Source organism: Sceloporus occidentalis, unplaced genomic scaffold, assembly GCF_023333645.1.
Source record: "Sceloporus occidentalis isolate IW3139 unplaced genomic scaffold, rSceOcc1.0.p SCAF_17, whole genome shotgun sequence".
NCBI lineage: Eukaryota > Metazoa > Chordata > Lepidosauria > Squamata > Phrynosomatidae > Sceloporus > Sceloporus occidentalis.
In genome coordinates this window covers 7,180,358-7,207,500 of record NW_028316997.1, presented here as the reverse complement: position 1 = coordinate 7,207,500, position 27,143 = coordinate 7,180,358, and the positions used below count along the sequence as shown (strand labels likewise).

Genomic DNA, 27,143 nt, shown 5'->3' with positions numbered 1-27,143 from the left:
CCGGGGATGCAAATACCATCATTAGCAGGGTATTGTAATGAAATAAGGTGTATTATCATTCTTTATGGCGACACAAACCGTATTAGGCATGCTCCAACTCGATTTGTACACGGTACAGAACTTCCTTTGCCTGGATGGCCCTTACAAATCTCTACAGAAACTACATGACAAGGTTGCATGAGTGGCCATTATTCCAATTCCCATTTGTTATACAGACATCCAATTAAAAGGGACACTCCAGCCATCATTTGCACTTTAATGTATATGGCAGCTGATTGTCTCCCATACATTTTCGTTTCTGTCCCCTTGGAAATGCATAGTGGGATTTGCCAGAACCCCATCACGCACCCTTTCCTTGCACCCCAACTTATTACAAAGATTTGTCCGGCAACTTTACATACTTTATTAGGCCCCCTGAAACTGGGGTTACCAGACTCTCCCCCTGGCATGTCTATGCAGAAAACACTACCACTTATCTCAATGGGTGCCCTAAAACACTGACTAGATGATAAACTGTAGATCTGGAGCTGCAGTTTCTTTCTAAGTTTTTTTTTTCCCCCCTACAGGTAAAGAATGCCTATTACAGTACTTACAAAGTACATTAATAAGCATTCTTCGTTGCTGAGGCTGCATGGGACATTAAACTAACCTACAACACCAAAAACACTGTATCTAATACTTTATTTTTTTTATTCTAGAATGTATTTTAGCAAGTCCCCCAAAGACGGTGGCTGACCAAGCCACTAACACCTAACTGCGCAAGCTAATCCAACACAACCATATTGCATATTGCCACTAAAGTCTTGAAAAGCTAGTAAACGCTGTAATATATTGAAATTGATTTAAATTACCACATTATGGGAAAATTAGATCTTCAGGGAGTATTCATTAAGCAGTACCATCGAGGAGACAGTATATCAAACAGGCAGCATAGGGATTGCAGCCGTAGCCACTTCTCATTTAATCTAGCAATTTACAAAGAAATATTGGGCTGAAACTGTTTATAGTTACTGCATACAAACAAGAACATAAAAACCTCTATGTTTGAGATAGCTGCAACAAGGTTACACTGATATGTATTTTTTTTAATACATTTACAACATTCTTACCAAAGATTTAGGTATGATTGTAGATATCAATGCCACTTAGTAATATAAATATATTGTCTTGTTATTTTATTCTTGGCTGTTGTCTTATCTTTCTATCTAATAAAAGTGGACCAATAAAGAGAGTGGTATATATAAAGTGGTCTCTAAAGCAGCTATTAACAGAGTGTTTATAGTTTTCATTTAACTACATAAGTTTTATTAAAATTCAATGTTTTGTAACATACAGAAACAAATCCTGATATCATAACCAATTTATTTGAAGTGTAGGTAAGATCTGTGCATTCCCGGTGACATAGACATTAAAGAGATCTTAACTGTACCTATGCTGTTAATAAATATTTATATATTCCACACTGTTAACAATTGGGGATTCGTGTGTAACAAAACTGTGGCAGTCTGAGCTACTGAATAATACAAAAAATCAGCATCTTTATCTCGAGCAAATGTCAAAACACTGACTTAGATGTACATTTCTATTATATACATATACATAAAGCACACTTGTGGATATAAAACCTTGGTACACGTTCATCCTTTTAGATTTTCAGGCATATCCACCCATGAATTCTACAAGCAGAATAAACATTGATGGTATGACAGGAGATGAAACTGAGATCCTTCGAACAAGGACTGAATTGATAAAATGCGATAATCACTTTGATACAAAGGCAAGTGCTATGAGAAACGTTTGGCGCTTTCACAGTTGACTGAGGTTTTAGGTGTATGTGTAGCTTCAAACTAGGAAATAGTATTTTAGAACTGTAGATTCAGCTATCTAACTTGTCTATACATTAAGAAATCCCAATCCCAGTGAGTTTCACTTGTAAGAAGGGCTGAGCTGGCCTTACATAATGCATAGTTTGACCGGGAAGATTTTTTACATCACCTTACCAACTGAACTATGCGTTTACAGGGGCAGTTTGGCTTTTTTAATGCAGGGAACTATGGTTGGGTGTCAGTGTTTGTGGATCAATTATATAGACAAGCACAGTTCTAGTAACAATTCATGGTAACCAACACTAGATCATCTGTCATACTAAAACAGTCAATCATCTTTATTTATTAAAAAAAGTTAAAGTGATGTTCAGATAGAGGACAGTTTAAGGCAGGTTTGAAATAAAAACACAGTAAAGCATGAATGCTTTTAAAAATAGAGGACATGTTGTTAATTCCTTTTTATCATTTAACACAATGCAAAGCAATGATGTTGAGATCAGGGCTCTGTGGAGGCCAAACCATCCCTTCCTGGTGTCATTGTTTACCTTTACACTTTAGATAGTTCTTAATGACTTTGGCTGTATGTACGAGGTCGTTGTCATGCTGCGGAATACATTTGGGACCAAGAGATGCCTCTGATGGAAATTGCATGATATATAAGTATATGCCGGTACTTCCCAGCATTGATGAGACAATTAATTCTGATCAAATTCCCAACTCCATTTGCAGAAATGCAGCCCCAAGCTTACAAGGAATCTCCACTATGCTTCACTGTTGCCTGTAGAACACTCATTCTTGTACCTGTCTCCAGCCCTTTGGCAAACAAACTGCCTTCATCAATCCAGAGCACCTGCTGCCATTTTCTGCACCCCAGTTCTCGTGTTTTTATAAAAAGTTGAGTAACTTGGCCTTACTTCCATGTGGGAAGTATGTTTTTTGTCTCCAGGAAAACAACTTGTGATCAGACTTTTCTGGACAGTATATGGGTGTCAATGTGGATCTGATGGCATTGCTGGACATCTTCCATTAATCTTTGTCATTAAACTATCTTCCACAACCTCACCTTGTTAGTGAGTTTGGCTGTTCCTCCTAAACAACAGTTTCTGTTTCAATTAATGATTGTGTTTTAACCTACATATTAAACATTGATTATCATTATCATATGATTATATATATTTTAACCTGGCCTGTTGTTTCTGTAAGTCAAATTGTTATGTTATATACTACTCGTTCTATGGATTACGATTGCTCTATATAAAACATTAAATTAATATAAATTATTTAAAACAAGTAACTGGTTAGCATTTCAGGGACACAGAGGAAAAGGGTATAAGAAAACATCTTTTAAAGATATATAATAATGCATATAGTCACACTTCTATAATGCATTGCACGTGCTTTTTTCCTGGTATGGCTGGCTTTTAAATCAAACAAAATGTTAACGTTTATTTGTATCTGACAGCTGTTAGGGATCACAAGGTAAATGGATTCAGACAATTCTGGCCTAGCCTTAGGCAGGAAAAAAGAAAATATCAGAAAAGTTTCTAAAATGAAAGTTTGCCAGATTTACTACTAGAATTAGAAAAATAAAGAAAATAGCCATAACATGGATATCCAGGAAATGTTGTTCCCATGATGTCAGAGGCAAAGGTATTTACCCAAATCCCATGGATTGAAGTCCTACATTATGCAGTATAAAATTACACCTCATAAATATCTGGCTACAATATGAAAATATTTCACTATGTTTAGATTTCCAATAATTGCTACATATAGTGTTATGTGAAAATCTTAAGCAAATGCAAGGTATGGTCGGTACTTTTCTATAACAATTTTTTTTTTAAAAAGGCATTAAGTACGGACAGAGTTTTATACGCGTGACACCTTAACCTTAGGTTTCTAAGTACATACAGTTGATATGGCACATTTACTATTTACTGTCAAAGTAACACCAGCTTGTGTTGAGAACCTAATGGAAATGTAAAAACCACATTGTACATCAAGAATAGTATTTAAATTCCCAACAGAACTAACTGTGCCTTCAAAAACAGGTCATGGCGCTATTTTTTCACTTCATTTACTTGATATGATACGGACTGTAACAGTTTATATTATGTATTAACATTTTAAAAGAATATTCAGGGTAATTAGTTGAATAGTTTATCCTATTTTATTTAAAGAGTGCACACCCATGTGTAATGGCATCTCCAGTATGTATTAGATGCTGTTCCATTAAGACAAATAAACTGTAGAAATGATCTCATTATATTCTTTTCTCTTAAGGTTTAATCATATAAAAACAAGACAGACACTTTCAATGAGTTTTTTTGTTATTGGTGTCTGCTTTTGTGTCTCATGACAGTTAAGTGTTCCCTGCAAAATTAGGACTAACTAAACTTTACATGATTAAATCATTACTTCTGTTTGGGCAGTCAGCAATATCAGAAATGCTACTTCTGATGCTTCAGTTCCAAAAGGAACAGCACCTTTAATAAGCATGTAATGCCAGAAAGCCACCATAAGGTGAAAATCAGGTAGCATTGTACACTGAGCTTGAGTTCATTACATACTAAGAGAGAGATATGGAAACAAAAGATGATTTCCCTTAACCAATTCCTAAAGCAAATAGGCATAGTGATGATGATTGGTGTCATAAAATAACGGTGGGTTCAATGAAACGTCATCTAAGAGATTAATGGATATTATATAGATGACTTGACAAATGGGTCGGAGGGAAAAGATACTATCCAAAGTGATACCATTCCCTTTCAGTGTTTTCAAGGTTAGACCCTTGTTAACCTTTCCTTTCTCAAGTATTCACACAATGGAAGCCCAGGTCTCATCCTGATGTCCTACATTCTGAAAGATGCTCGGTGAACTGTGTCAAAAAGCTTCAACTTTCGTGTAGTATTGTCTATGAGATGTCTGTAGTCAGAGACAGTTATTGTCAGAAGCAGACGGCACCAGAAGCAATCAGCACTCAGAAAAAGGAATAGTTGTGACACACTCTCTACGCAGAATCAAAACTACCGATCACTTGCTAATTATAGTTGGCTATGTATCCTAAAATACAAGACTGGCAGTTTGTGAAGATCTACATTAAAGGGACATTCCAGCCATCATATGAACTTTAATGCATATGATAGCTAAGTGTCACCTTATATTTTACCTATTTTTACATTCAATGTATGGAAGGAATCATGAAAAGAATCTCCATACATTTGTTTTCATTACCCATCGTCTATTTGCCTTGAAAATAAAACGCCTCACCTGCCTAGCAGAGCACTAGAAATAAAAAAACAAAGTCAGCTCAGGTGCTGGTTCTGAGGAGCACTCCGAGTGGTCTAATAAGAGGCATGTGCAGAAAGCAAGTCAGTGATTTTCATGGGGTAACTTTCCTCCTAGTCAACAGCTGTTTCTAGCAGCCAAGATCACAGAAAGTGGACGGGGTGGTGCGTCTTCAGCAGTTTTTGTTTGTGCTGAAAAGAATGTGTATTAAAGCGTATGCTTTCATGGCAAATCGTAAACGGGAAACAGCAGTAATTTATAGGACATCTTCTATGGCAGGGGAAATGCAGTAACAACACAATGTAGAATTTATGTATCAATTCATTTATAAGTAAGGTACCCTTTTTAGGTAAGGGATTAACACACACAAATTAAATGTGCACCATACACATCAGAAAAACTATAAATGTAGCTGGAAATGGTGTGCATGCTAATTTGTAACATCAAAAGGTGTTATGCTACATCTGTCTTTTTTGCCATGTAAAAAGGGCATTGTGGGGAGATGCTTAAGACCCTGAAATCCGCCAGGTTACTGACTAGCACATGGGTATTAATACAGTCTCATATCTCCATGGAAAAGACATTCAACATATTTATGACGCTATATTCAAATTGCTTTCACATAATAAGGTGGGAGGATATCCTTACAAGTATTGTAGAGCAATTTCAAGCAATCATAGTGTCTGCAATGGAATGCATTTTAAAGATACCACTGCTTCAGAACCTCACATATATTCCATTTCTGGCATGGCATTGTACTTATGCCAGAAATCAGACATCAAACTACACAAATAAATCCTCTGTGAGAAGCAGATATAAAACAAGTTAACTTGGAGGACTGGGAATATATATTTACTACGAACCCTTAGGGACATATACCATAAATAAAGCAGAATAACCCATAATCAAGGAAGATGACTGATTATCCAACAAAGATACTGACAATTCCTATTGTTACCAACGCATTAATCAACACAGACACACAGCGTGAAAGGTGATCTGAAAATGCACCAGATACAAGAAAGTATTAGAAATCAGTAGAATATGCATAATAAGTCTTTACATAACATACACCTCGCATGTGTAAGCACAGCATGCAGGAATACAGAAAAAACATGCAAAACACATTGCAGCATGGAATGGGATGAATAAGGTTCTCTGATAATGGAGACGAGATGGAAAAAAAAAAGTTAAAGCACAAGTGCATGATGCAGTGGGTGTAAACCGAGTCGGGAAATAAAGTGGAGGTTGAGGACCTTTGTGCAGTAGAGTGCATGAGGGTGTGAGAAGATATAAGCTAAGGTAGGAGGCTAAAGGTGAGGAGGGGGCATTTACGTTTCATCATATTGTATCTGCTCAACTTGTTCAGTACTACATCTTAGAGATGCACGTTTGCAGCTGTGCTATATACATACATGGGGCAAAGTGTAGGGGCAGGTGAAAGACAGCATAGCATATACATTTCATTTTTTTATCTGATAAATACTAGACAAATGTATTATGATGTGCAATTTAATCTTTCAAAAGTGCCCATTCATATAGATCCACTGATGAAGCCACTATATGGCTGTGGTGGCATGTTACTTAAACTTGTATTTCTTTTAATATGTGTTGGTATTGATATAAATCTCAATATGCTTTACATGCAAAGTCATTAATATTGTGCCAGCCTTAACTCCCTCCTACCCCATAATCACATTAAAGCATAATAAGCTCACCGTTGTAGGCACTCGAACAATCTCAAAGTGGAATGACAGGGGACTGGAATGATCCTTTTGTCAAGAGGAGATACAAGGAACTTGAATGATCTGAAAGTGCAACAACAGGGCACTGGAACAATGTAAAATGAAAAGGTACAGCAAAAGCAATGACCCAAACTATGGGTTATACTAAAAGCCAGTAAAGGCAGGCGGAAGATGTTAAAGCAGTCTCTACAAACAAGACAAGGTGTCATAGATAAATGTATGCACTAGAAATGAAAGTGTTTCTTGAGTGTAATTAGAAGTAGTGCTTTTTAAACAGTTAACCAGACAAGCATAAATGCTCCACAATTCACTTGGAGTCTCCAGAAAGTAGAGGTGATTACCAAGAGTGGAAGGAGCCCCAGTTTCTACCCACTTCCTGCTAAAGTTTTGCCTGCTCCCTGCTACTTTTAAGCCTACTTGATGCTACCCCTGACCCTGTGAGTGGGTTATCCCCCCCCCTTTATTTCAAACATGTCCCCCATCTTTCTTCCTATGTGGAAACAAAAGCTCTCTGTACCACAGCTGCAAAAAGTACACTGTCTTATTATTCATTGCATTATATTCTGTAGCACTCTTTTAAGAGGAGACTATGATATCAACGGTTTTTAATACTAAAAGGATATATATATATATATATGTGACCGCTACTGCCAGTCATGACTGGGTCATCGATCAAACATCTTCTCCTACACATAATGCACCTAACAAAACAAACCATATTTGGCTTACAAATCAATGACCTAATGTTATGAGAATGTTAATGTTTAAAACACAATCCGAACACTAATTTTGCATACAGAGCTTTAGTTCCTTGAAAAAACAAACATGCCAATACGACTGCTTTACAAAAAACATTAGTTTTTATAGTTTTGATTAAAATAAGGTTTAAAAGTAGGAAAGTTTTTTGTTTTGAGCAGTAAAGTCCCTTTAGAAGTTTTCTAAAAATACATGCGGAAATACAGTGATACATTAACACTTTTGCTCTGTTTTGAAGCATTACACAAAATGAAATGTGAAAATCAGCTGTTAATGCACACAGTATCAGGAAACCAATGCTGGGTACTGTATTGTTCCCATAATTGCATATCATAACACTATTTGATTGCTTTCACATAATAAGGTGGGAGGATATCCTTACAAGTATTGTAGAGCAATTTCAAGCAATCATAGTGTCTGCAATGGAATGCATTTTAAAGATACCACTGCTTCAGAACCTCACATATATTCCATTTCTCAGAAGACCAGAGAAAAGAAAGTGCATCGATGGTCAAGCCGAAACTGATCCAAGTACAGTTAGGCTGTGGATAAAATGGTCAGATCACAAGCTGCCTTATGAAAGAGTCAGCTTTTTTAAAGAAAATCTTGAAAACAAAGATAAAAAAATCGGTGTTTCTGAGCAGCACACATACAGAAATACAAACATATGTTGTATGTATATTTTTGCAGTATGTATGGTTTTGTATCTATAGCTTTGCAGTTAAAGGGGAACTTGTCATTTGAAACATTCTGCTTGGTATAATCATTTAGGTCACTTTGTTAGACATGTAGTCAGTCTTACTCTTGACTTCCCCCTTTTCTTGATGCTTCACCGGTTTTTACTCTTTGTCCCACATATGTGGCTAGTTTCCCTACAAGTCATTCTATCAATACAGTGCGGCTACACACTAGACTCATTTTAAAGTTGTTTTTAGAAACAGTTTTACCTGTAAAACAGCAGGTATCTATCATTGTGTACCTGTAGTATTACATGTGGTACACCATCCCTGTATCTCCCCGGAGCTCTCTCTTTAGTACGGGAAGTCCTACTTTAAGGTCCAAATCTCTCTGTCCCCCTTTTGTTCTTTGATGTCCCTTATTTCTAAAAGCTGGTTGCAGGGAATGAATGTATCAAAGTGTTCTTGAGCACTAAAAGGAACAATCTTGTGTATAGAATCAGCCAAAAATCGGTTTAAAAATGATTTAAATAAAATACTTTATTTCTGTATATTCCCACAATATGATAGTACTTAAAAAGCTACAGAAGCCTCTCGCATACTGTAAATGTTATTTTTTCAAATTAAATATCCTGCTCTAGTTCAGCTATTTTATAAGTTTTAAATGAGTGCTCGTTTTAAGATCCATTAGAAACAAAAATTTGTAATTGACAATTTTTGTGATGTTATAATTACAAGATCAAAGATATGAAGTATTGCATGATTGTCTAAATTATGTAAACCCGTTCTGTTCCTGTATTATAATTAAAAAAAAAGTCATTTTTAATCTGACAATGCCTCTGCTTAATCCCCTGCACAACATCGGCTCTTCATGCGAGAGTCGCATTGTTGATTAAAGTTAGGGGAGCAATGGGTTGTTTTGATAGCAAACCCGTTAAGTAAAAACATATGCTACAATGCTAAAAAATTATTTCCAATGGAAATTAAAAACTACAGCATATTTTGTTTATTTGGTTTGACACAAAGAGTTTGCAACCAAACTTTTCAAATCGCTTCTGAATACAGCTTCTGCTTTCAGAAAGCAGGTTAATAAGACAGAGATACACAGAATAAAAAGCGTCAACACTTGAAATCAAAGCTAGAAAGTCTTCATCTAGGCCTTGGACAATCTCTAAGGAGGCCCCCAAAGTATAATGTTGCTAAAAAATAGTTGTAAGTACTAACACATTCTATACTGAAGAGGTGTCTGCTTCAAAGAGCTTACAGTCTAAGTTAAAATGTGAGATAAAAGGAGGGAACAGTGCTGATTGATATTCTTTTCCTTGACATTTTTAATCCAGTTATCCATCCTAAGAGATACATTGTGAGACCAACATTTTGAGATATGATTGATGCTTCTAAGGTGTTACTAGCTTGTGACAGATAAGGCTCCTTAAACAGATGTTTAAAGAATGGGGGGAAGATATGTGTATATTCTCATGCGCTCGTTCTGTTTTGATGAACGGTTGTTTATTGATATTATGTTTATTGAACAATAAATATCCAATAAAAAAAAAGTATGTTGACATTTGGATGTTTAAGGACTAAGAAAGGGTTAAAAAGTTTACATTTTTTTTGAAGATGTGCTAAAGACATTTTGTTAATGGCTGCAGTGATATTTGTAGTATATTTTATTGATAATTTGGCATTCCATTAAACATCAATACTATTTTATGTTGCTGCTAGAACAAATAGGTATATGCTCAGTATGTGTTGCTGATGGTTTCAAATGTTGACAAACTTGCGAACGTGCCTTGAAGGCTACATTTTGTTTTCATTTTACTGTAAATTATAAACTTGCTATAAATGCTTAAATGTTCCAATTTTCTAATAGAGGTGATGCTCTTTTATTAGTTGTCCGATGCTTTAATTATGCAGGATTTCAGGACCACTCCAGTTCCTCCTTCTAGAAAGCCCATATTAATGAACGGCTGCTTAAGGAGAACCTCAAAGTACTGCCATAATTACCATTGTGAGAGAAGCACTGCTTTAACGGCCTTATTATGACTATTTTCCTCAAGCAATTTTTTTTTTTTTCACCCTGAGTGTCATGAAAAATGCATGCAATTTGATATTGCAATATTTGATGTAAAATGTTATTAAAATCTATATTCTAAATAAAAGTTCAATCTGTATCATATGCCCAGTTTTATTACGAACCGAAATGTAATTACATGATGTTTCTTGTTGGTTTGACTGAAGTGGTTAACAGTATTACATGTGATTCTACATAGATCACGTAAGGAAATGTGGTTTGTTGAGGGTATAAAAACGGTCGCAGATAGGTAACAGTATGAGTGTTAGCACTCAACTAGTTATATTAAATTCAACTTGGCTTCATTAAATGCATCACACGAAATAAAAACACAAACCTATCCAATCCTACGTTGGGGTTTGAAGAGCGATAAAAATGGAACACTCAAGACAATCGTTATTATGGCCACTTTTACACCACAACTAAACTTTATACCTGACCTATTACAGTGCCCAGCTACAAACAACACACATTAACGCACCGCCTGAGAATAAAAGGTCCAAACACACTTTCCCAGACAAAACCAATGCAAAAAACAGCCATGTTAATGGGTACAAGTATTTTGGGCATCCCCGAACAAAATCTGAAATGTACATGTTAATGTAATAATATATGTTGCATTATTGCTTCTTGAATGGCTCGTAGGCCTTTTAAATATGGAAATGCGTATTATTTTTCCCCGTAAGTTGCAGTGTGATCCTTTTTTGCGCACCACGGCATGTTAAACAGCCATTGCACGCATAACATATTTGTAAAGCGGCTTTTCTTCACAAGCTGTTTTCTTAAGAGACTTAAAGCAAAATTACATTTGTTTTTAATACATGCAACGTAACTCCTGTTTGCTCTTTAAACTTTTATTGTCCTGGTAATTCATACAGAAAGAACGCATTAACATACCCAGGAGAACTCTTAAAAGTAAAGAGCCAGACTAGGATGCCTCAAGCAAGCCACTGCATGGTTCACAGCATAGCTCAGGAAACCAAAAACTTTAGTCAGACTCTTCACTTTTCTTGTTTCTCAATGAAATGCTCTCAGGAGCTTTCTATAACAGCTTTTATTATGTATTCTATAATATTTAATGCATCTAAGGATACCTTCATAGAGCAAACCTTTAATTTCAAGGATTAAATGGCTACCGGAGGAATGGCACATAATACCCAATGTTATCAGCTTTGTGTTCGGCGAATGTATTATAAAATATATTATGGGATCTGATTTCCCTAGCGAATGTGTTTGACTACGCTATGGATTGTTTAAGGGATGTGCAGACGCATGTAAACGTTTGCGGTAAAAGCCAAAAGGGATTGGTGTGCTCCAATAGCTGCCCAAGTGACTATTTTATTGGTAAACATATAAGAAATGTCGAAACATTTTGACAAGACAGGACAATGTTATATATTATAATATTTAAATTACAAAAAAAAAAAATACTGTTAATATTGGTGATGTTTTCAGGGAGCTTTAACTCTTTAAACACCACGTACCTGCGCAACAAATCATTACACACACACACAAGGTACCCTGCTTAAAAGGAAAATGGAAGATAAATGTTGCATTTTCTCATTACCAGGAACATGATTTAAAACAATATCTCGGAGGTCCACGTTTCACAATTTAGTAAACAAGAAAGTACAACATTTGACATCACTCATTAAGGCCAGGCATTTCTAACGCTTCGTACACATTTCTGAAATCCACAATGCATCAATTTTTAATAATTCCACTCTCTCAGCTCCATTAAAAAGATGGTAGGGGAAAGATTTTAGAGTAATTAATGATATAGTTAGCTGCTAAATATTAATAGGAATCGTAGTTCTGCATAAAATATAACATATAAACCTTGCCAATACAGACACACCAGTAATTAAAGTTGAATATGTAATTACACTGATTTATAAGACAAGAAAAAAGTTACACTCTGCTTGGCTCTGTGTAAACCATGGGTAATAGTTAAAGTTATATTTAATGGTTTTAATAAAAGGGCAATGCACTTAATTTAGTGCAAGTTCAGAGCTGGTTTGAAGATCGTAATCAGTCAGATAATGACTATGTACATTCCTGGGTCCTTTTATGGATATTGGCTCAATAAGGAGGATTTTCTCCTTTTTGCATCCGAAACAGTTATAACAGCAGGACATTAATAAATATAATATGTCTTTTGTAGGATCAAATGTAGATCCCGGGCACATGGGATTTAAAAGAACAGTCATGCGTACAATGTGTAGTGCTGGATAAAGTGCAGTATATAGCTTCATAGTAACAGGTTAGCCAAATAATTAGGGTTGTCCTTTTTTTCAAGTGAAATTTAAAATGCATTTATATTTAAAACTTTAAGCTAAACATATTGCGTATTGTGTAAGAAGAAATGTGTATATTTTTTCTCACTGATGCTTAAATTAGATGTAACGAATTAGGTATTAAGTAACAATGAACTATTTGTTACTGGGGTAGCATCATTATTCCCCAGGGCATTATTTAATGAATTTGAGGCAGAAACGTGCCTTAAATGAGATTCTGAATATGGACTCATTGTTTGTCTATGATTAGATGTAAGCAGGTCCTAAGCGCTGCTCATCTGGCTACGTTTTTCGTGTTCCTGATGAAGGCTATGCCTCTCCTATGACCAAACTATCTACAGTACCCAATGTCAGGTGATACTTTGGGTCTAGGTGATTCAACTTGAAACTTTGGTAAGACATACACATGGAAGGATCTGAAACGATCAGCCTATTAAGTTTGTTGTTTGTTTGTTTCCCGTGCTATAAGTACATCATACTAATTCAGATGTATTGCCTAATCTGGGTTTGGCTGGTGTACTTATGTTAGTGGCAATGAGTAAAGTGGCGGAGGCTTGCAATTTTTTTTATAGCTGAATCCTTTTTGGATGCAGACAAATAAATCCAATAAAAATCTACATAAACTTTCTTGATATGTGTTCATAATCTGTGCTTTGCTTTCAGATGCATGCAATTTTGTCATGTACAATGTAAGCAGCCCAGCTATTAGTTAAGTTATACATGGGAACAGCTGTTTAACAGATAAATTATAATTTTATCAAGGACCATCTTTAATCCTCTTCTATTGCCCCCCCAGCCCAGACATACCTGTCACAGTGTGATGAAGGCAGAGTTCTGTGCAGCTGGTAGAGACGTCTAGACTAGGAATTTCTTCTTATGCAAATTTTAAAAGGGAGAACTGTTAGCATAGAGGTCTGTACCAGTTGATGCACAATCCTCCACAACAGAACTAGCTTGCCCCGGGCATCTATTGATGGGCCCCAGGGACAGCTGCTGTGGGTCCTAAGGTAAGCCCTAGCCAAGGTTAGCTGCCCCTGTTGCCCTACATTAAAGATGGCCCTGCACTGTATCATATGACGGTCAACTACTCCAGATTGGATCAAAAACCAGATACAGGTAAAGACTACACACATCCAACATTTAATCTAGACTGTCAACATTCATTCTGACACAGCTCACTGTAACAATAGGGATCACAATCATCTTCCCTATAGCTTTGTATTCAGGAGGTCTAGGAGGTAGAGCAAAAAGATGCAGTATTTGATGATTTATTTGATGTCCTTAGCTTCTATGTACGGAAACTTGCGAGAAAGCTAGGAAGCAGGTGAGACACATGATATGTCTGCTCTGCAGCCATCCTAGCCGTAGACTATAGGTATTCACTTGGAAGGACAGGACCGTCTGCCCATCCCTTAACTTGGCCATTATGGATACAAGACCATGGACAGACCTTCACATGTGAGGGAGCGAGATCTACATAAGAGAGCAGCAAAACCAGAACACAGACCTCTGCTGCCAGGCTATTCAATCTACCCTCTTAATTTATGTGTGGTAGTCCTACCACAAAAAATTCTAAATTATTAAAAGAAAAGAAAATAGCCTTTTAGTATGGTGTTGATATGAAGATTACCCAGTGTTCAAAAAAAAACTTTGCAAACTAGTATTTAGTAAACTCAACCTCAAACCATATGTGGATGTTTCTTTTGCTGCAAAACCAAGAAGTGCACTTCTTCTTAACTCAGCAACACATCTAAATAGAGATCTCACACTGATTAATGTAGAGTTGGTTTGTTAGATGTGGTGATTGTACTGTGTAGCTAGCGTGTAATTAAGTGCCTTTGGTTCAGAGGTCCAAGAAACAAAACAAAACAAAACAAACTGGTGAAAGAAACTTACATGTGTGGCTGTGGGGAGCATCCTGGACTGCTGTTCCCGTTGCTATCAATATGATCAAGTGAGCCATTGAGGTCTTCATGGACTGCCTGTAGTAAGCCACTGGACGCATTGTTTATCAATCCTGTGTTACTCAACAGAGGTAAACTACTTTCTGCCAAAGCGGCCTGAAAAAATAAAAATATATACAAATAAACTGTTACATGTTTTTTGAATTGTCATATTTGTATATATACACTAGAGTTTGGGTTTTTTTTATAACTAGCAACAATTTGTGCAAACTGCTACCACATGTCTTACTTTTGAAATGCAATTTTGCTGTTTGTTTTGGGCCTTTAAGATGAATGTATTTCGAAAGAGCTATTACATGCATTATTAAATAATCTTTCTCAGGAAGTGAAGAGTGGAATTTGAAATAACTCTTTGTAGCAGTAATATAATCCTCGGTAGCGATGGCTTGTGGACTTCTATAGACTCATTGTTAAAATGCTATTATTTGAAACAGAGGCAATTTGTAGAAGAAATATAATGTACTCAGCTCTGTAATCAAGGTTTCTCAATCTTTGCTACAAGCAGTGGCTTTATCACAGCTCCATTTGTAAAGTGTCTGGGCGTGCAGGAATAACTTATGTCTGTTTCTGGTGCCGCGTGCTGACCTCGACTAAGAGTCTGAATGGGTTAAATCACATCGAAACCTTTCCGGAGTAGCTTCTAGTCATTTATTTTAAGAAAATACGGGTGTTCCAGAATTTGCCACAGGGTGTCCTTCTTGCCACTTCACTTCAAAAGCAATAAGCTTTCGAGGCAGTGCCTCTCACAGTGCTCAGGAATATAACTCATTTGACTGATAAAGCTATTAAAGGACAATACTAATACTAATTCATTTAAAGAAGAATTTAAAGGAGAATCCAGCTTTGTGACTTACCTGCAGACTTGCATTAAGAGCTGCTCCATAGCCTAGGCTAGTGGGTATGTTCTTGACTAACGTCGGACTACTGCAAGAGACACGTGCATACATTAAAAGACCTTCAACAAGAGGGCTACTTACGGTTCACATTTTTTTTTTATTTCCTGAGAAATTAAGGAGGTCCCTGTCCCATAGAGCTTACAGTCTAAAGACTTGGCAAATTATTGCTCCCTTTTAATGTGTAGGCTATTAATATCTGTGACATTTAGTCTCCTCTCCAATGCTACCACGGGCAACACCTAAACTAAAATAAAATGTTCTCTTGTCAAAGGGCATTATTATTACTTGGCAATATATAATGTTAATTATTAACTATATGTTGCCCAATAGAAAACTCCCAATGCACATTACATTTTATTTATATGCTCAGGACGTTCTTAAATCATTCATATCAAGATAGGGCATAAAGGGAGTGAGGACAGGGACTGAGAGCCAGAAAAGTAGAGGCGCAGAAATATTTGGTGACATTAATATACCGCAGAGAGGATAATATAATCCTATACTAGGGGGCCTCATAAACAAGTCACACGGACCAGGATCTTATGCTATTCAGTCCCATTATGATAACCTAACCATTTATTGAACACAAGAAATAGAATGCAACGTAAAAGACAAAATGAAAAATATTAATATTTTAATATCAATATTAAAATTGTGTTTACAAAGCTATGGATTTCTACAGAGTGACAGCATAACACCACTACAAAGTATTTCTTAATAATAATATTTTTATTGTGAAAGAAAGTATAGAATACTCATATTTTTCCAGTTTAATGATGCCCAGAGTGTGAATGATTTAATTCCCTGATATTCATTTGACAAAACTAATTTTGCTCTTTCACTATTGCTGATGTTAGTGGACTGCTAAATAAAAATGCAATTATTGTACAGAAGGTGTGTTTCCTTGTTGAATAAGAATATGTTTTCCATATGCTAGATTATTTTAATAGGTTCCAGTATAAATGAATATCCCCTTGCTGTAATTGCAAAGTGATTGAGACAGAAACCCACATTTTACCTACTGACAATTATTGCCATTAACCTACATTCTTGTCCATTTAATTATATTCTTCGCATCACTGTTAACATTACTAAACCTCAACCCAGCATACACCTGACCCCTGCGGAGAAAAGACCTTCTACGGCTTAGCTTGAACACCGCCGTACAATAGCAATAGATATTTATCATATTACTGGAACATAATCAAAACATACCCTGTAATCTTTTGTGACCTTCTTTTCTGGTATTCTGCCTCGTCTACCGTCCATACTGCACCTTTAACATTTTCCACCCGGACGAAACATTTGTGGAGGCTGAGATTGTGACGTACTGCATTCTAAATAAGATATGTAACGAGACAGAGTATTTCAGTAAAACGACTTTGTTAATTTCAACATAATGAATTAAAAAAGGCATTTCAGTTTAGTTGTAACATGCGCAGAACTTAAAAAAAAAAAAAAAAGAGAGACTTGAACTCTGTTATATGAACCTTTCAAGTTCTTTTAATAATAGCTATGTCAGAACCTTCCTTTCACTGAGCTGGTCTAAATTGCAATATCTGTACAAATTATGGTATCTTTGAAAATGCCAGAACAATTAGGTCAGCTCAGCTATGTCCCTGATCAAGCACTCGGGGACAGATGAAATGTCCAAAGGAACCAGTCTGCTTGAGGTATTAACATACTAAAAAGGCTACAGTGACAAGCGTTAATTTTGCACAAAGCTTTATGCAAATAAACTCAAAGGCATTCTTTTCATCCCACAATAATGAAATGACAGAGTTTGTTTATTCAGTATTATTAGATGGCATTTTCTAGTTAATGTTTTCTGACTACAAACCAAAGACTCACCCGAGTCGTGTATGATTTATGGAGGAAATATTTCACATATTTATTTAAATTCCGTGCAACATATTACATATTTTATTTTATATATATATATATATATCTATATATATATATATATATATATATATATATATATATATATATATCTATATATAGATATATATATATATATATATATATATATATATATATGTATATTAAGATACCTAATATTTGGCTAGGTAGGTGAGCATCAGGTTAATCCTTTTAACAATGCACCATGAGATGTGCACGATTCAAGACATTTTAACAAAGGGGTTAAAGCAGTAAAAACATTTACTGAGCAGTTTGTTAATCTGACGTATTTTTATTCTAGTACTTTTGCAGAATACTATCAAGTCAATTCAGTAATGACCTAATTTTTATTTCTTGAATATAAAACAAAGTAATTTTAATAAAGAATTTTTTTTTTTTTTTTTATTTGCACAAAGACAAGCTTCCGGCTTGCGTTAAGAGGAGGAATCTTTAGAAACAGAAAAAAAAAAAGAAGACGAAAAAAAAGAAAGAAAAAAAAAAAACGCATAAGCAGATCTAGCATCTGACCTGGAATCCAAGGATTTGATTGATCTTAATGCCCATGGCTCGGAATATGATAATTTTAATATTAATGAGCAAATGAGCAGTTTTATTATGCATGCGATATAGTTAGAACTAATAAGCTGTTCGGAATGAGTTTTGCTGGATCCCCGAGCTGTGGAGATGAGACCAAGCTAAGATATTAAATCACCTTTCATTTCTTTTTAAATTTCTTTCAGTAAATCAAATGACAGAAAATTCAGTACAATCTCTAATGAGTAACAAAAGAAAATGCAAATCTTCGACATAAATTTTGTATTGAACCAAAAAAAAAAAAAAAAAGTGTTAAATGTATTTGTGCGGGGCCATGCATATGGTCTCTAAACAACAAAAAAACACATATCTAGAAAGTGTGCATAAATAAAACAATAATATTGTACTGCATAAACTAGGAAGTTCTAAACATTCTCTAAATGAAAAAGAGCATTGTAAACCTTTCACACCCATATATCTGTAATCGCCTGCCAGATTCATTTGCATTTTAAATCCAAATTAATTCACTTAGCATATCTCACAGTTGAAAATTCTTAGTATGCCGATGAGTTCTCTGCAGTCTGTGTTCTCAGCTACAAACATTTTCCCCTTTTGTAAGAAATGGCTTGTGGCTAATTGATGTTTCTGACTGCTTTTTGAAATGAAAATAAAACAGTTCACTTAGACGGTGCTGAGTACCCTTATCTTTCCAGACATTGCTCTTTACCAGAAATGGATGCTCACAAGTAACATTTTTTAGCACCCTGTAGGAACCAGACAATGAAGTTGTTTGGACAGGGATATGGATGAACCCTTTTGTCTAAGTAAATAAACTGCATTTACGTTCTGACAGGATAATATTCACTTTACTTTTCTTTAGTTCCAGCTGAGTAGCCACGAACCTCACTACGGTGGCAGATTCAGTCAGTATGATGAGGTATGATGTGTACAAAAGGCACAGACCAAGAAAAAAATCTACAGTCTCCATTTGTTGCACAAGGCAAACAGACATTTTTCAAACTAATTAGTCAATAATATGCAAGAGAAAAAGTAATATAGTGAGACTAACAAAGGTGTTGATGATTGAGTGTTCACACTGTAATTAGTGTGTCAAGCCCTCATTTCTCTGCCAAGCCTCTGCTATTAATTGCACCAAATTAGAAAACGATATCAGAGGGGAAATTATTCTTTCACTTGTCATTTTGAGAGAGAGAATTCATTCCATTCAAGAGGCAGGTTAAAAAGAGGGGACGCAGATACTAATCTGCTTATGTCATGGAAATAAATGGTCCTTGTGCTATCAGCAAGCGGCGTACAGAACACAAGCGTTCCGCTGGAAACAAGTTACCTTCCAAGTTGCTGCATTACGCCTGAAGTAAGCAAACGTCCGTGTAAACCAGCTGTAAATTTCATTAAGTGTTAACTGCCTGTCAGTCGATTCCATGATAGCCTGAAATGAGACAAGATCCGTAGTGACATTAAAAAGACTTACTAACTAGACCAGATGTCATTTTCATCACCATGTCACCAGAACAGTATTAATGCATTTTCAAGTTCACATTTTTGATACCTACCTGCCTTATGAGAGTTGCATAAGTAAATGGAGGTCGGACATCAGCATTTTTATAAAATTCATAGTTTGGGGCAATTTCTGGAAAACAAAGTACTGCATTAGTCTTGTGTCAAATTATGTGCTTTCTGCAAAGCCGATACAAATTGCCACTGATTATGAATAAATAAGACAAACAATCATGAATCTTTGAAGTATGTGAACTAAAGTCCACAAGGGTTATACTACCTGAGGACATGGGAATGGTATATTTGTCAGAATGTCGTCTTCGAATGGCTCCAACATTGGGTACGCTGGCTGGTGTGATTACAGAGGGTCCCTGGGTAATTGGAGTGACGGGAGCAGTTGGTGTAGTTGGGGTTTGAGGTAAGCTCTGAGGGGATGCATCCAACATGTTTTTAGACATGGTAACACTAGACACCAAGTTTAACTGGAAAGACAAAAAAGTGAGAAGATGACATGAGAAGACCAGAAAGTGTATAGGTACCAATCGAGGGCAAAGGCTTATCTCGGCTAATTGGAAAATAAAATGATTTTATATGACACACAATGCTGTTGGATGCTATTTAATAATCTACTGGAATGTTACTTTGGACCAACTTGTAACATTTTGCTAGACTCTGAAGACACTTCCCTAGCAATAGAGAACAAGTAGCTTAGCCAGCGATTGTTGATAACTGGTCCGAGATCATCTGTAAATTAAACACAATATCCAGAAAAACAATGAAAATGAAGTGCTCTAAGGAAATAAAGACCTTAAATAAGTTCTTTTTTCCCTACAACAGTGCCATAGTGTTTGTTCATAGTCCTAAATCTCAGATGAGAAGCTCCAACCAGCTGGAAAATTTTACACTGACCTTTACTCTCCTTGCTAATTTGGTGGAATGGTAATGACATTACTACATATTCAAACAAAATTGTCTTAATTGCAAATTAGCCAGAGGAGGCTGAAAATTTTCAAATTAAATCTGATTGGAGATGGGGAGAGGGAAATGGTATTTCCTCACTAACAATCATTTGTGGCATGTGTTAACAAATATAATGAAATGTCAAGTTTGCCAATTCCTCTGGTAGGATCATTTTCAATTTATGATTACAGTGTCACTTATTGCTGATGTACCCTGGAAAGTGGGTGTCAGGGTAGAGGACAGGAAATAGGTGAAAATATATGCAAGCTGTTTTAGAATGTATACTCCACTAATCCACCCAGCGAGGCACTATTGCTCATTATCCAAAAAAAAATCACCTCTACCACACCTCTTTGGTCATAAATAGCATCCAATTAGCAAAATGTAGAAGCGGTGCAACACTTAACAATGATTACAATTTAAATGGTACTCACTAGAGGTAAATGCAAGGGAAATTTGGGCGTTATTCCCACTTAACCCTTTAAGCATGCATACCAAGAACAGAAAGTGTTAACGGTCCCTAGACATTTGATTGTGCTTTGTCTTGACAGCACATTAGCCTTTAACCTAAGCATTGCATCCTCTCCCATGCCATGTAATTTAGCAAACACGTGCCCTCTTAAATCCCAAATACTTTCCTTGCGATAAACATATTCTAATAGGAGAAATGGCGTGTACAGCATTGATTGATCTTTCTTTCTTTGTGGATTTGTTTTACACATTTAGTCAGTGGAGAGATTTGTTAGGGAAACAAAAATTAACATATGCCAGCTAATTGTTCCTCTTTCTTGGGAAGCAGCCAGAAGAAGCACATTAACAGTCTAATAATAACGACTGGCACCCTGAAGGCATCCCCAAGTGCATCTGTTCCCAATAAACCGCAAACTGTTATTCAGCTCCCACTCAAAGCCAGCAGACAGAAATGGGAATTCTTTGTTACGTACATAAAAAGGCTGAGATGATATGACTAAATGCTGTGCCTCATACATTTAGAAAACCAATTGTGCATGCTTGTTCGCACACATTACAACATATTTCAAGAGCTTAGAACTGCAGGCAAAATTATATTTTAACCGCAGATTTATTTTCCATTCACAACAAAAATGTAGCCGGTTAGAAAAACCCGCACTGTAAAAACCTGTCATGTTTGACAGGGTATTTAACATCCAAAAACATGGCATTTTATAAATGCGCAGAGTACAAATTTAAGTAAATCGATCAGATTTTTAAATTCCAGGGGCATTTTCTAATGCTTTATTTATATAAGTCCAACAAGTTACAGGCAAAGAAGCAAGGCGTATGAACTGCATTTGGTGGAATGAAGAAGAATCGTATCAATAGTTAAGGAAATGTAATCATAAATAAACATTTTTTTTTTTTTAAAGATAAACATAACTATTCAATCAATTAAAAAAATCAAATACCATTGATTATGGTAAGTATTTTTAGGATGTTAAAAGGAAAAGAGTTGCTTCTGAAATATAATTTGCCTTTAAGAGTTAAGATCAAGAGCATGTTGTCTCCCCAATCTTAAAATATATAGATGCTAAATTAGTGTAACTGATAATCATCCTGCTCTTCGTGTCTATACATAAAATCTAAATTAAAATCTAAATTTAACATTTAATAAACAGAATTTATCTTGATAAAAGAGTACACTTTAATAATCTCTGTTAACGCTAAAGATTAAGTGTTCTATTGGAAATCACAATGAACAACAGATAAACATGTAAATAAAACCTATTATTGCTGTATTATATTTTAACACACAGAAGCTGACAATTTCAATTTTAAATCTTCCACTTCCTATGAGAAGACTTTGGCTTTGGCTCACCAAATAGTTGGTGAATAAGCAAAGAACCAAGTGAACTGGATCTGCTTGGCATTGTTAGAAATGGTCTTGGGGAATCCCTGTAGTTACAGGTCATAGCACGGGGATATTCATTATTTCCATGTACTGTTCTGTGTTCATTTATCTGGGAGTGTAAAACCAAGAATATGCTCGGCTGCTTATACTTATAATGTATGTAAAATAAGCTTGCAAAAAAAAAGGAAAACGATAAAGATAAAAGTATCAAAGCTGCTCTACACATAAGTAAAATGAGATTAAGGAATTCTATATCTATGCAAATGAATATGTTTACAATGTTATGCTGTGTTATTTTAGCTTCCTGCAATAACAGGCATAAAGTGTTGGTAGGCATGCCACCGTGAACTGATAAAAAAGAATATATTATTAACTAAGGAAACGCATGTAAAAAGCTAAGATGAACACTTAACCACCTTAGCTCATCTGAATATATTCAAGGTTGGGTGAAACTCATTATTCAGAACTTGCAGCCTTGATAACTTTGATTTTCATCCATCCATAGCATGGCCAAAAGGTACCGTTTAATGAAGTACCATTCAGAGAGTAAATGGGGTCATATAATACTGTGGTTGCACCTTGTGTTCATGTACTGATAGCTGTTAAGGGTGCAGTGATGAACCAACAGAGCTCATTTCTCCCTGGTAATAAATTCATCCTATTAATATTTATCAAATGTGTGGGCCGTCTCAACAGAGACAGTGCACATGAGATCATAAATCTCTACTATCATATCAATTTGGAACCTTCTTTTTGCAGCGTATAAATTTTGGATTTTTATTTTTTGTATGGACCATTTTTTTAAAAGTTCTCTTTCACTACAGATATCGGGCTCCATTGGGAACTTTAAACTGTGGTTTAATTTAAAATCATTCATCTAAGATTCAGTATTAATTGCTCACCATCAAACACAATTAGCAATTCTTTCATGTGTGGTTTATGTAATGTAATACTTCAATTACATTATTCATTCAGGTTCTGTTTTGGATTATAGGCTGAAAATTCTTTATTAGTCTACATGTAACCATACTGCTGGAGTTAAAAAAATAAATAAATCACTGATTGAATAATTAATTGGGAAAAAAGAACAGGCTGCAGATTCCTGATGGATTTAGGAGACAATTATTCCATCTTGTGATTATCTATATTATACTATAGGAAGTCATTATAAAAGAAAGGATCTGTTTTAAAATGAAACATCATGGTTTATCAAAGAAAAGAAACGCTAAACCTATCTGTATCGCTATTCTATGGCACATAAGTACGAAATGAGTAAATATCATGTTAAAACAGAAATGCCTTCACCAGCAATGAGTTACAGTTTGTAGCAGTCTACAATAAAATCAAGTTAACCAAGATTAAAATCATATTATAGGTAAGAGTCTACAATTCTTCAACTGGTAAAGAAGAATAAATACAAAGAAAATCTCTAACCTCTGGATCTCCATATATAAACGGTTAGATCAAAGATCTGAAGAAATAATTCAGACTTATTCGTGATACATTGGGCAGGACCATTGAACACATATTCGATCTTCCTGGGTTTGCTCTACTGACAGTGTTTTTAAGTGATGCACATTATTATTATTATTATTGATTTATAGAGGGCCACCATATTTCGTAGTGCCGTAGGTAAGAACTACACCTAGCTTTGGATCCCGTCTGTGTCATCTTACCTACTCTAGCTCTAAACTCTCCACACTACTGAGCAGTACCATGCCTGTCCAATGTCACAGTAATTAAAACGATTCCGAGATCAGAACAAAGAAAAACATGTAACTGCATAATAAGATGTATAAAACAATCAGCCAAGAGACCTTTTTATTGGATTAGAGGGATGCACATTATTGCTGAGGCCTAAAAGCCTTAAGTGAAACTTTCTTGCCTAGCATGCATGATACGACTAGAAAAAAGAAACATTTTTATTTTTTTTTTTAACTCCAGGCTTGCTTTAGACACTAAATTAATCAAAATCAATTATATCCAATTAATTAAAAACATGGCTTCTGGTCATATTACTTGTAATCTCTCTAGGCAATTGTTTATGCCAATAAGCTGCTTTATTTTGCTCATATTACTCTAGATGTTCTCCTAGAATGGGTGAAAGCGTCACTCTGAGATATTCCTCACAGTTCTAGCCTGAAGGCGATGATTTGTACACTTATACTGGCGGTGTATTTTGTTTAGTGTCGCCCACAGTGTAGATTGGATAGATTTTGTTAAAGATAACATTACCTCTAAAGAAACATACAATTTGACAAGCTATTGCATTTTACTTCCATTTTATGGCAATATTGTTCATCACACTCATTGTTTGCTCAAACTGTCGCAAAATTGTTCATTTTCTTAGGCGGTTCCATTTATAGAGCTATTTACTGTTTATAAAGCAATATGCACTTACAGGTTTTGGAGATGGCTTGGGCTCGGAGGGTCGCATGTGCAAGTGGGTCATCATTGCTTGGAGACGTTCACGTTCTTTGGAAAGCTGTTAAGGAGTAAAATCAGTAGCATTTTAGAAATGACTGATACAGCTATTTTACTGCAGTGATACATCTTATCATTGAGCTTGTTTCCATGTAATGAAGCCGGGACATAAAATGATCTGGGTTTGCGTGAAGAAATGCAACTTAGTCACAATATGAATAAAACTAAAAATGTTATAATATATATATTATATATATATATATATATATATATATCCACACAAACGATTGCACTCCCAGGTCTTTTTTCTTGTAAAATAAAAAAAACTTTTTATTACAACAGATTCAAACAATTCATCAATCTTTCGGGACACCGTCACATCCTTTGTCAAGATCTGAAAGTGACCCGAAGCGTCAATGAATTTTTCGAATCCGTTCTAACAAAATTTTTTCTTTTTATTGTATAAGAAAAAAAGACCTGAGGGTACAATCGTTTTTGTGGACTTCCATATAATAGGTTGTAGTAGCACAGTTCTTGAATGTATTGTAGATATAGATATTGGGAACGGTATATATATATATATATATATATTATATATAGTTGCTCTGCACCAGCAAATGAGAGTTACTGAAGGGACACACGATAAAATCGTTTTCATGCAGTCACAGTTAGCAATGGACTGTTGCCAGTTTCCGACTACGAAGAGATGAAGGGCTCTGTAAGTAAACGTATGGGCAGGGCAGTCCTAACATTTCAGCCTTTTCCACAGAGGTCCAGTTAGTGTACCCTGCCATCATCAATCTAATTCGGCAAAGACCGGGCAGTGTGAAATGCTAAACTCTGCCACTGAGACAGCATCTACATTGTACAGAGTCTCATTTACAACTGATCAACATTACCTCCCTGTCAGTCAGAGACAGCGGAAGAAAGAAATATAAAAGTCATCCTGCGAGCAGAATTTCCACAGCTTCAAACTGTACTTACACTTTCTTGAACAACGGATATGCGAATGGCTTCGCATTTAATATATTTTTGGTTACATTATTTGTCAAGCTTTCTACAGCTTGCGATGCAAATTAGAAGGAGGGGAAATTATGACTTTCCATCAGTTAACAGGGTATGGGAAAGAGTAGGACTCAGAAACCAAAGTGGCATAAACACCGTAGCGCACCCAAGGCTTCTCAATATCTACCGAAAAGTCATCCAATATCAAGTAGCACGCAGAGTACAATTAAAATCTCTATGTTGGAGTGCATATGTTGGATTGTGTAATTTACCACGAACCAGTAGACATATAGGGCAAAGTGTTAGAATGACTAACCTGAATTTCCAGTTGTTGAACCACTTGCATTTGAACTCGGCACTGAGCAGTACTTCGGTCATCCAACGCATGTTCATTGTTAAGGTGCCTGGTCAAAAAACAAAAACCATACGTATGGTTAGGCTGTATTCGGTGCACTAAGCCAAGCCAAGTGGGGAATGCTCTCCAACACGTATGGTTGAATGTCAAACAAGGACTAATTTCAACAATTAGTAAATATACGTTAACGATGTGGAAAATAAAATTATGTTACCGTAAAATCGAAAAACAAGAAGCATGCATGCCTCTTATTATGTGTTGTTGCTGAGCTAATTAGTTATTATTCAAAATAATTAGCAGCAGAATCCTCTAGTTAATCAACTGATTAACTGAAGAATTTAGGAGTTGAAATATTCATGTATACTGCGGTAATATTCATTCAGTTAGAGTCATTTGCGTTGTCTTCTACCGAGTAATTTCTTAGATTTTGACTGCAGGTATTAACTATCTAGGCTTCCTAATGCATGTGCCTTGTTTCCCGATCTGTCTTTACCAGGCATTCTAGGAGACTTCAAAACATGCTCGCTAACTCTGCTGGGAAGCCATTCCATGCCTCCCCAACACTTTACCAAGCACATATTCTAATGTTACCCTTAAACCTATTGACCCCACCCCAACTCCATAGTATTCCCTCTTTTTGTTCTACCTTCTTTCTAGGGAAAATGCAATTCTTTTTTTTTCCCCTCAAACCAGTTACTGTTAATTAAGAACTAGATTGCTTTGTTTTCATATGTGATGTAAGTAGCTAAGTAATTGCCTATTTTCTCTGTCTGGGAAAAAAAATACACTGATAATTATATCCAAATTTTTTTTTTATCTTTACAAACTGAAGCCACAGTTTATTTCCCAACTTTTTATTATATTTTACCCATAAGCACAAAGAAATGTAACATAAAAGTATCCTTTTAAAAAGTAATTAGAACTTAAAACCAAAACACATTTCTCAGAGTTTAAAGAAAAGAAATGCTGATGCTCAGCGCGATCCTCTGGTACTGAAAGGGTGAAACATTAAGCACTAAAAGAACTGCAGCTACCATACGAAATGAAATATGGAA

General features: G+C 35.6%; 1 protein-coding gene across 8 annotated transcripts in view; it reads right to left on the bottom strand.

Moving 5' to 3' along the window:
* The window catches only part of LOC149302792 (forkhead box protein P2), a 103,836-nt gene that overhangs the window by 2,641 nt on the left and 74,052 nt on the right, over positions 1–27,143 (bottom strand). For 5 of the 8 annotated variants that reach the window (XM_089482143.1, XM_089482137.1, XM_089482138.1 and 2 more), the window contains 8 exons: positions 26,050–26,137; positions 24,706–24,789; positions 19,758–19,959; positions 19,534–19,610; positions 19,308–19,409; positions 16,739–16,860; positions 15,482–15,551; positions 14,560–14,723 (listed from right to left, as the gene is read on the bottom strand). In XM_089482143.1, coding sequence (XP_089338269.1) covers positions 14,560–14,723; positions 15,482–15,551; positions 16,739–16,860; positions 19,308–19,409; positions 19,534–19,610; positions 19,758–19,959; positions 24,706–24,789; positions 26,050–26,137 — 909 coding nt within the window. Of the gene's footprint in view, positions 1–14,559; positions 14,724–15,481; positions 15,552–16,717; positions 16,861–19,307; positions 19,410–19,533; positions 19,611–19,754; positions 19,960–24,705; positions 24,790–26,049; positions 26,138–27,143 lie in introns of all 8 variants that reach the window. The other 3 variants (XM_089482142.1, XM_089482144.1, XM_089482141.1) reach the window with 2 other exon arrangements.